General features: G+C 55.5%; 1 protein-coding gene and 1 long non-coding RNA gene across 3 annotated transcripts; one reads left to right on the top strand and one right to left on the bottom strand.

The window, feature by feature from the left end:
- The first annotated feature begins 2,156 nt into the window (after positions 1–2,156).
- On the top strand, positions 2,157–4,705 carry POMC (proopiomelanocortin). The gene is made up of 2 exons (XM_071742521.1): positions 2,157–2,279; positions 4,046–4,705. The coding sequence occupies exons 1-2, from the start codon at positions 2,157–2,159 to the stop codon at positions 4,703–4,705; spliced, it is 783 nt and encodes a 260-aa protein (XP_071598622.1).
- A 1,905-nt stretch (positions 4,706–6,610) lies between these two features.
- LOC139795368 (uncharacterized) lies at positions 6,611–10,168 on the bottom strand. 2 transcript variants are annotated; one of them, XR_011725462.1, is made up of 3 exons: positions 8,783–10,168; positions 8,587–8,618; positions 6,611–8,099 (listed from the first exon to the last, which is right to left on the bottom strand). It is a non-coding gene; the product is annotated as an uncharacterized lncRNA (long non-coding RNA). The 2 variants fall into 2 exon arrangements; XR_011725461.1 differs by having other exon boundaries at positions 8,587–10,168.
- Positions 10,169–10,649: the final 481 nt, after the last annotated feature.

The following is a 10,649-nucleotide window of genomic DNA, read 5'->3' as shown; positions in this document are numbered from 1 at the left end:
TCTTTGCATCTTTGGGTGCTCACAAGGCTCCCACCCCCCCTTTCCCCACCACTGCTGTGCTGGGGGGGTCCCTGGGTGGTAGCACCCCCAGATTTGGGTTTCAATTTCCTCCTTCTCACTCTTTTTTCCCCCTTTCTGAACCCCTTTCCATCACCACGGGGGGGGAGGGTTACCCATAAAAAACCTCAAAGGGAGATTTCAGGCTCAGCCTGGTTCTTGTCCCATAGGGAAGGGCCAGCTCTCCCCTTCACCCCAAATTTGAGCCAAAATTAAGGGGTTTTATTCCATTTCCTTGCAATCTGAGCTGGGGTTTTCCTCCTGTCGAGTTCCCATGGGGTGAGGAGAAGTTGGGTCCACCCTGAGCTGCTTGGGAAAGAGTTTGGGATGAGGGGGGACAACACCAACCCTTGAGCATCCTCAGGGACCCAGAGCAGGGTGCTGGGGGTGTCCAGGGATCCATCCCAAGCTCTGTGGCACAGACCCTACAGCCCTGCAGCTCCCTGGGATTTGGGGGCAGATCTCAGCTCCAGTCTGGGAGCCCCAAGGGGGAGGTCACATCCCAGACAAAACCCTTCCCCAACCCCTTTCCAAGAATTTACATGATCTCACTGCCAGTCTTTTCCCACTTTCCCCGTGAAATCCCAATTTTAACCCCATTTGGGTGGGTTTTTTGTGTCCAGCTCTGTGGCTGCTCCAGGGGCACAGCAGGACAGGTGAGGAGGCAGCCTGTGGATTATTATTTTTTATTCTTATGTTTTGAGGAATCAGAATGCCAAAGGATGAGACCTGAGGCTCTCTCCACCCTGTCCCATCACTCATCCTGCTGGGAGCTGAGGAGGTGGCAGAAATCCCCCCTGGCAGCTGCTGTCACTGTGACAAAAAACTGGGCTCCTGAGTGATGCCCTTGGGTTCAGAAAGCAAAAGGAGGAGGCAGAAAGGAAAGCTCACCTGGGCTGGCTTTTTTTTTTTTTTTTTTTTTTTGGAGCAGGAGCCTTGATGTGCAGGGAGGCAGCTTCAGGTTTTCCCTTCCCTTTTCTGTGACTCAGCTTCCCCTCCAAGTCAAATCAAACCCCGGGTGCTGGGAGGAAAATCTCTGCCATAAGCTGGAAGGAGGAGGAGGAGGAAAGTTTACTGGGATGGGGAGGGATAAAACTCCTGCAGTGACAGCAGAGGGGACTTCAGACAATCCCAGACTGGTTTGGGTGGGAAAGGACCTTAAAGATCATCAAGATCCAACCCGAATCATGGTCAGGGACCCCTCCCCCAGCCCAGGGGGCTCCAAGCCCCATCCAACCTGGGCTGAGACACTGCCAGGGATGGGGCAGCCACAGCTTCCTTGGGCAACCTGGGCAACCAGGGGCTCAGCACCCTCACCCCAAGCAATTTCTCCCTCCCATCTCAGCCCCAGCTCCCCTCTCCCAGCTCCAAACCCTTCCCCCTTGTCCTATCCCACTCCAGCCCAGCCAGGACATCACCTTATTCCAGGCCACCACTAACCCATGTCCCACACCTGAGAATCACAGAATGCTCATGGCTGGAAAGGACCTCTGAGATCACCAAGTCCAACCAAACAATTTCTCCCTCCCTCCCTCCCTCCCTCCCTGCCCAAGATCTCCTCTCCATCTCCCCTCTCCCAGCTGCAAACCCTTCCCCCTCGCAGGCTCCCATCCCTCCAGGCCCTTGTCCCAAGTCCCTCCCCAGCTTTCCTGGAGCCCCTTCAGGCACTGGAAGGTGCTCTAAGGTCTCCCCGTTGCAGCCTTCTCTTCTCCAGCCTCAACACCCCCAACTCTCTCAGCCTGGCTCCAGAGCAGAGCTGCTCCAGCCCTCCCAGCAGCTCCAGGGCCTCCTCTGCACTGGCTCCAACAGCTCCGTGTCCTTCTGCTGATGGGGACCCCAGGGATGGACACAGCTTTACCCCAGGGGGGTCTCCCCAGAGCAGAGCAGAGGGGACAATCCCCTCCCTGGCCCTGCTGCTCACGCTCTGGGGGTGCAGCACCTTGAGAAGGGTTGAGATGGACCCCTCAAAGAAATCTCAAGAAGGTAAAAAAATAATTAAAGAAAACAAAAAACAAGGTTGGGGTTTTTTTGTGTTTTTTTTTCCCCACAGTTCCTGCAGGATTTCTCATCTCACAGCTCCTCTCATCCCTTCTGTCACCATGGCCCTGTGGAGCACCCTGCCCGTGCTGCTGGGGCTGCTGCTCTGGCCCCACGCTGGTGCCTCCGGCCCCTGCTGGGACAGCAGCCAATGCCAGGACCTCAGCAGTGAAGCAGGAGTTCTGGTAAGCCTGGGGACAGGGAATGGTCACTGCAGGGCCTGATCCCTGCCCCTGGGACCTGGGTGGTGGGCTGGGTGATGGGGATGGAGACACCATGGGCTGAGCCACGTGAATCAGAGTCATGGAATCATCCTGGATGGGGAAAACTTGAAAGATCATCAAATCCAACCCTTCCTCCACCCCTGCCCCATGTCCCTCATCCCCACATCCCCAGGGGTTGCTCTGAAACCCCTCCAGGCATGATGGGGACTCCAGCCCTGCCCTGGGCAGCCTGGGCCAGGCCCTGACAACCCTTTCCAGGGAGAAATTCTTCCCCAGCTCCAACCTAAACCTCCCCTGGCACCACTTGACTTGTGCCAAAAGTTCCTCTTCTCCTATCCCTTGTTCCTTGGGAGCAGAGCCCGACCCCCCCTGGCTCCAACCTCCTCTCAGGGGCTTGCAGAGAGCCACAAGGTCTCCCCTCAGCCTCCTCTGCTCCAGGATCAGCACCCACAGCTCCCTCAGATGCTCCTCACAACTTCTCCATCCCCTTCTCCATCTTCTCCAGCCCCTTCCCCAGCTCCATTCCCTTCTCTGGACACTCTCCAGCCCCTCAATCTCCTTCTGCTCCTGAAAGGTCCCAAACCAGGATGATGTTTCAGCCCCACTGACCTCCAGGTTTTGGTCGACTCATCCACTGCCTTCATCCCAAGAATTGATGCAAAAATTTGGTTCTGAGCTTGCAGGATCCGCTCTGTGTGGGATGAGCCTGAAATTTGGGTTCCAACTTTACCCCAAATCACAGGGTGCTCAGAGGTGGGGGTGCTGCAGCAGGCACCTTGTTGGGTTTCCTCCAGGGACCCCAAATTTGGGGGGGGCTCTACCCCAGCTCCCTCCTCCACCCTCTTCACTCCCCCCATCCCCTGCAAAGCCTCCCAGTGCTGGTTCTGTACCTGCACCTGATGCTCCAGTCTCAGCCATGAAATTCCTCCCTATGGGGACCTCAGTGGGGCAGAAGCACAGAACCATCCTGTGAAACACAGGGGTGTTGGAGCTGGTCCAGAGGAGGCCCTGGAGCTGCTGGGAGGGCTGGAGCAGCTCTGCTCTGGAGCCAGGCTGAGAGAGTTGGGGGTGTTGAGGCTGGAGAAGAGAAGGCTGCAACGGGGAGACCTTAGAGCACCTTCCAGTGCCTGAAGGGGCTCCAGGAAAGCTGGGGAGGGACTTGGGACAAGGGCCTGGAGGGATGGGAGCCTGCGAGGGGGAAGGGTTTGCAGCTGGGAGAGGGGAGATGGAGAGGAGATCTTGGGCAGGGAGGGAGGGAGGGAGGGAGGGAGAAATTGTTTGGTTGGACTTGGTGATCTCAGAGGTCCTTTCCAGCCATGAGCATTCTGTGATTCTCAGGTGTGGGCCATGGGTTAGTGGTGGCCTGGAATAAGGTGATGTCCTGGCTGGGCTGGAGTGGGATAGGACAAGGGGGAAGGGTTTGGAGCTGGGAGAGGGGAGCTGGGGCTGAGATGTGAGGGAGAAATTCCTTGGGGTGAGGGTGCTGAGCCCCTGGTTGCCCAGGTTGCCCAAGGAAGCTGTGGCTGCCCCATCCCTGGCAGTGTCTCAGCCCAGGTTGGATGGGGCTTGGAGCCCCCTGGGCTGGGGGAGGGGTCCCTGGGCATGGCACAGGGGGGGGTTGGGGTTGGATGATCTTTAGGGTCCCTTCCCAGCCGAGCCATCTGATGGTACTTAAGTGTCTCCCTTGGATTCCTGGCCATGTCCTCCCTCCTGGTTGCCCCATGCAGGGTTGTGCTGCAGCCTGCAGGGCTGAGCTCTCTGCCGAGGCTCCGGTTTTCCCGGGAAATGGTCACCTCCAGCCCCTCTCCGAGAGCATCCGCAGGTACGTCATGAGCCACTTCCGATGGAACAAGTTCGGCCGGAGGAACAGCAGCAGCAGCCTGGGGCACAAACGGGACGAGGCCACGGAGGGGAACCCCCCACCACCCCCACCACCACCCCCAGCGTCCTTCCCGGGCATCCCGGCATCCCAGCGGGAGGAAGGAGAGGAAGGAGCCGGGGTGAAGAGGGAGGAAGGGAAACGCTCGTACTCCATGGAGCATTTCCGCTGGGGGAAGCCGGTGGGACGCAAGAGGAGACCCATCAAGGTCTTCCCCAACGGGGTGGAAGAGGACTCGGCCGAGAGCTACCCACTGGAGTTCAGGAGGGAGCTGGCTGAGGAAGAGGAGGAGGAGGAAGAGGAAGAAGAGGCGGAAGGGCGGGAGGAGGAGGAGGAGGATGATGAGAAGGCGGCCGGAGGCTCCTTCCGCCTGCGGCGTTTCCGCTGGCGCCCGCCCCCGAAGGACAAACGCTACGGGGGCTTCATGGCCTCGGAGCAGAAGCAGACCCCACTAGTGACTCTCTTCAAAAATGCCATCGTCAAAAGCCCCTACAAGAAGGGGCAGTGATGGGAGAAGTTGGTTTTTTTTTGGGGGGGGAAGGGGAAAGAGAGCCCCGTTGGGGGTAGGGGTGGAAGGTCCTCCATCCAACACCCCCCCCCTCTCATCCCGTAGCTGTAGTGTCCTGCTGGCATGGCTTTCATTAGAGATCACCCCGTAGGTTGTCCCTCAGTGCTCCCAAAGGGGCTCCTCACTTGGGTGGGATCAAGGTGGGGATGGAGCCCACCCATCCCACCAGAGCCGGGTGGGGAGCAGGGGGTGATGCCCAGCTCGGAGCACACCGAGGGTGTTCCCAGCTCCTACCCAGCTGTAAAATACTGTAAATGAGAGATCCAAAGAGTTCTAAGTAAAATTAAAATAAAATAATGACAGTAGTGCCCTGCTTTCCGTTTGGTTTGGTTTGGTTTGGATTGGGTTGGATTGGATTGGTTCTGTTTGCTTTGCTTTGGTTTGGGTGGGGTTGGATTGGTTTAGTTTGGGTTGGATTGGATTGGGTTGGGTTGGGTTTGTTTGGTCTGGTTTGGTCTGATTTGGTTTGGTTTGCTTTGCTTTGCTTAGGGTTGGGTTGGGTTGGTTGGAGTTGTTGTGGTTTGAATTGGGTTGGGTTGGTTTCCCTTGGATTGGTTTGGTTGGGATTGTTTTGAGTTGGACTGGATTGGTTTGAGTTGGTTTGGGTTGGTCTTGTTTGGATTGGTTTGGTTTGGTTCAGTTTGGATTGGGTTGGTTTGAGTTGGTTTGGGTTGGTTTTTTCCAAGCTATCCAGGTGTTGGAGTTGTCCCCTGGGGGCATCTGGAGGTGTTAAAGGGGGAGAAAAAAGCCACATAATTGAGCTTTAATAATTAACTGCCTCTTTCCAGGTTTAAAACCAGTTCCATCTTGAAGCAAAGATTGAGCCCCCACCTCTGGGCACCCAACAGCTCCCTGGAGCCAGGGCAAGGCCGGGGGAAGGATTGATGGGAGGGGAAGGAGAGGACACAGACAGGAGCCCAAAGTTGCTCTGAAAGTGTTTCCACCATGGGACATCAACCACATGGGGAGGCACAACCCTGTGGGTTGCAGTCTGGATCCCAAAAGACTGATTTGGGTTGGAGGGACCTTAAAGATCCTGGAGATCCAACCCAAATCATGGTCAGGGACCCCTCCCCCAGCCCAGGGGGCTCCAAGCCCCATCCAACCTGGGCTGAGACACTGCCAGGGATGGGGCAGCCACAGCTTCCTTGGGCAACCTGGGCAACCAGGGGCTCAGCACCCTCACCCCAAGCAATTTCTCCCTCCCATCTCAGCCCCAGCTCCCCTCTCCCAGCTCCAAACCCTTCCCCCTTGTCCTATCCCACTCCAGCCCAGCCAGGACATCACCTTATTCCAGGCCACCACTAACCCATGTCCCACACCTGAGAATCACAGAATGCTCATGGCTGGAAAGGACCTCTGAGATCACCAAGTCCAACCAAACAATTTCTCCCTCCCTCCCTCCCTCCCTCCCTGCCCAAGATCTCCTCTCCATCTCCCCTCTCCCAGCTGCAAACCCTTCCCCCTCGCAGGGTCCCATCCCTCCAGGCCCTTGTCCCAAGTCCCTCCCCAGCTTTCCTGGAGCCCCTTCAGGCACTGGAAGGTGCTCTAAGGTCTCCCCGTTGCAGCCTTCTCTTCTCCAGCCTCAACACCCCCAACTCTCTCAGCCTGGCTCCAGAGCAGAGCTGCTCCAGCCCTCCCAGCAGCTCCAGGGCCTCCTCTGCACTGGCTCCAGCAGCTCCCTGTCCTCCCCCAAGCTTGGTTTGGGCAGAACCCTGGGCACAGAGCAGGGAGAAGAAAACCTCTCCCCATCCAAGTCCAACCTCCTCCTCCAGCCCAGCCCCAAGCACCCATTTGTCCTCTCCTCAGGCTGCACCCATGAAGACACCAAGGCAGCAGAGCCCCTCATGGCAACACCAACATTTATTTGGAAAGGGCATGGAGATGTCACGTTCCAGAATACCCAGGGCCTCCTCAGCCCCTGTTTTTTTTTGTTTGTTTTTTAAATTTTTACCCCTCTCCTTGCCCTTGGCTACAGACACCAAGAGCAGAGAGCTCGGTGAGACAGTGATGGGGAGGAGAGGTGCACCTCAGCCTTGAGAGGAGTAGATCTGCTCATCTCCAGCAGGTAAACTACAAGGGGGTGTACAAAGGGGTCACCTAACACCCTGATGGTCAACAGGAGGAGTTTGGGTCCCCCCCCCCACCCAACGCAGAGGGGACCCCAAGGTGCTGGAGGGGGGGACGTGGCCAGCTGGGAGGTGATGGGCCCAGTCCCATGGGAAAAGTGTTGGGAGGGAAGAGGTGGGGACCCAGAGGGATCACCCCAAGCCAACCCCTCTCCCCCCAACACCCCCCTCAAGAGGACAATGGGCACCTTGAGCTGTGCAACAATGGGGAGCAAACCTTGAGCTCATCTCCCCCCCTTCCTCGTGGTTTGGAAGGGGTTTGGAGGGGGGGGTTTTGGACAGACACAGGTTTGGGGGGGTTCATTGCTTTTCCTACTGTGTGATTTTTTAATTTTTTTCCTTTTTTTAGTGCTTTTCATTACAATGACCCCAAGAGGAAAAGTTTCCTACCCTGAGGTTCCCCAAAAACCTCTCCTGGCCAAAAAAAAAAACCCCAAGCTTGAGGAGCAACAAAAACTTGGGGACAGAGACACCCGGGGACCCTGAGGAGAGGTGACAGCAGCAAGGGGAGAGCCTGGGGGCAGCAGGAGGAGGGATCCAGCTCAGGACCCAAAATAAACCTTTGTTTTTCCTGTCCTCTTAAGCAAGATCATTTCCTGAGCTGGGATTAGAGCCCCGACTGTGCTGACACGGGGGTGACCTGGGAGGGATCACCAACCCCAGCCACCACCAAAGGGGGATGAGGAGGGGGAAAAAGAATTAAATAAATGCCCAAAATTGCACATTAAAATGCACAAAAAAGAAAAGGGTGGTGGTGAGGTGTTCAGCAAGGGCTTAAAGACCTGAGACAAAGAGAAAAGAGGTGGTAGAGAAGACAGCCTGGTGGCTGCTGGTCCCCAGCTGTCCCTCCATGGGCAGAAGCAGCTTCTGCAGCTCCAGCTTTGGACATTTCTTGGGGTGGCAAAGCCAAGAGCAGTGGGGTCCCAGGGGTGGGAGGGAAGGGGGGATGCCCCAGCTCACAGGGAACCCCTCAGGGTGCTGGGGGGAAGCTGCAGGCAGCACCCAGGGGGTGGTGAGGATGGAGAGAGCACCCAGAGGTGAGAGGGTGGGGAGGAAAAAAGACCCTGGGAGTGACCAAATACCCTTTATCAGGGACTAAATATCCTTCTGAGTGACCAAGTGGTCCCCATGAGTGACCAGATACCCTCAGTGAGGGACCAGATACCCCCATGAGTGACCAAACACCCCTGTGAGTGACCAAATGCCTCCCATGAGTGACCAAATACCCCTCGTGAGCCACCAAATGCTCCCTGAACAACAAAAAACCCTTTGTGAAAAACCAAAAACCCCCTGTGAACAGCCAAATAATCCTGTGAGTGACTAAATGCCCCCTGTGAGTGACCAAATACCCCCCACAAGTGACCAAACACCCCCACAAGTGACCAAATACCCCCTTGAACACCCCAAAACCCCCTTGAGCAACCAAAACCCCTTTGTGAAGAACCCAAAACCCCCTGTGAACAGCTAAATAAACCTCTGAGTGACCAAATGCCCCTTGTGGGTGACCAAATACCCCTGGGAATGACTCAATACCCCTTGTGAGGAACCAACTTCTCCCAACTTCTCCACCCCATTCCTACCACCTTCACCTCACTGGTTTGGGCTTGGCAGGACCCCAAATTTTCCTCCAGGGGTGTCTAAAGCAAAACCCACCCTGGCCTCATCTCCTCTCCACCCTAAATCCAGTTTGACCCTATTTAAAGAACCAACTTCTCCCAAGTGACCTCTCCACCCCATTCCTACCACTTTTAACCTCACTGTTTTTGGCTTGGCAGGACCCCAAATTTTCTTCCAGGGGTGTCTAAAGCAAACCCCACCCTGGCCTCATCTCCTCTCCACCCTAAATCCAGTTTAACCCTATTTAAAGAAGCCACTCCTCCCAGGTGACCTCTCCACCCCATTCCTACCACCTTCACCTCACTGGTTTGGGCTTGGCAGGACCCCAAATTTTCCTCCAGGGGTGTCTAAAGCAAAACCCACCCTGGCCTCATCTCCTCCCCACCCTAAATCCAGTTTAACCTTCTGTAAAGAACCAACTTCTCCCAAGTGACCTCTCCACCCCATTCCTACCACCTTCACCTCACTGTTTTTGGCTTGGTAGGACCCCAAATTTTCCTCCAGGGGTGTCTAAAGCAAAACCCACCCTGGCCTCATCTCCTCCCCACCCTAAATCCAGTTTAACCTTCTGTAAAGAACCAACTTCTCCCAAGTGACCTCTCCACCCCATTCCTACCACCTTCACCTCACTGTTTTTGGCTTGGTAGGACCCCAAATTTTCCTCCAGGGGTGTCTAAAGCAAAACCCACCCTGGCCTCATCTCCTCCCCACCCTAAATCCAGTTTAACCCCATGTAAAGAACCAACTTCTCCCAGGTGACCTCTCCACCCCATTCCTACCACTTTTAACCTCACTGGTTTGGGCTTGGTAGGACCCCAAATTTTCCTCCAGGGGTGTCTAAAGCAAAACCCACCCTGGCCTCATCTCCTCCCCACCCTAAATCCAGTTTAACCCTATTTAAAGAACCAACTTCTCCCAGGTGACCTCTCCACCCCATTCCTACCACTTTTAACCTCACTGGTTTGGGCTTGGCAGGACCCCAAATTTTCCTCCAGGGGTGTCTAAAGCAAAACCCACCCTGGCCTCATCTCCTCCCCACCCTAAATCCAGTTTAACCCCATGTAAAGAACCAACTTCTCCCAGGTGACCTCTCCACCCCATTCCTACCACTTTTAACCTCACTGGTTTGGGCTTGGCAGGACCCCAAATTTTCCTCCAGGGGTGTCTAAAGCAAAACCCACCCTGGCCTCATCTCCTCCCCACCCTAAATCCAGTTTAACCCTATTTAAAGAACCCACTCCTTCCAAGTGACCTCTCCACCCCATTCCTACAACCTTCACTTCACTGTTTTTGGCTTGGCAGGACCCCAGATTTTCTTCCAGGGGTGTCTAAAGCAAACCCCACCCTGGCCTCATCTCCTCCCCACCCCAAATCCAGTTTGACCCTTTTGCCCCAACAGGGGCAGGCCCCAGAGGTGGGATCTGCAGGGTGAACCCTACCAAACCCTTCTTATGGCAGCTACATCCTCCAGCACTGGGGTTGCTTGGTGATTATGGCTCAGCTGATGTGAGACTGGGGCTTTGTGGCAAAGTGGTTCTGCTAAAAAAAGAAAAAAAAAAAAAAGTAATAAATATAATTAAAATAAAATAAATAAATCTCCCTTCGAGGCAGGAACCCTCAAAACTGTGAAAAACCTACCCAAAACCCCATGAAAGCAGTGGGTTACTGTGTGAATAATCCCCAGCATGGTGGCTGTAGGGACACAGTGCAGCCTTGCTGAGGACCTTTGATGACAAGAGCTGACATGGCTTTTGTGGGGTGCCCCCCTTCCTCCCTCCCACCTCCCCCCCCCCAAAAAAAAAAAAAAAAAAAAAAAGTGTGTATTATCCCAAATAATCCATCTTCTCAAGAGACCTGGGACCAGCCAGGCTGCTGGACGACCCCATAGTGGGATGGGATGGTGCCCATCCTTGTGCATGACCAGGGAGATCCTCCAGCTGGGACATGGGGACACGAGGAGGTGGCCAGAGGAAGTGGCACCACGCCAAGGGGAAATTCCTGGGAAGATTCAGGACCCTTCCAGGACCTGCCTCAAGCACCAGCATGGACAGGTTTGGGTTTTGGGGCTGCCCCAAGTCTCCAGCCCTTCGCATCCCAGACCTCCTCCTGCTTTTTCTGGTCTCCAACCCCTCAGCTCC

This window comes from Heliangelus exortis, chromosome 3 (assembly GCF_036169615.1).
Source record: "Heliangelus exortis chromosome 3, bHelExo1.hap1, whole genome shotgun sequence".
Classification (NCBI taxonomy): Eukaryota; Metazoa; Chordata; class Aves; order Apodiformes; family Trochilidae; genus Heliangelus; species Heliangelus exortis.
Note: the sequence above shows the minus strand (reverse complement) of the source record. Positions and strands in the feature narration are given on the sequence as shown.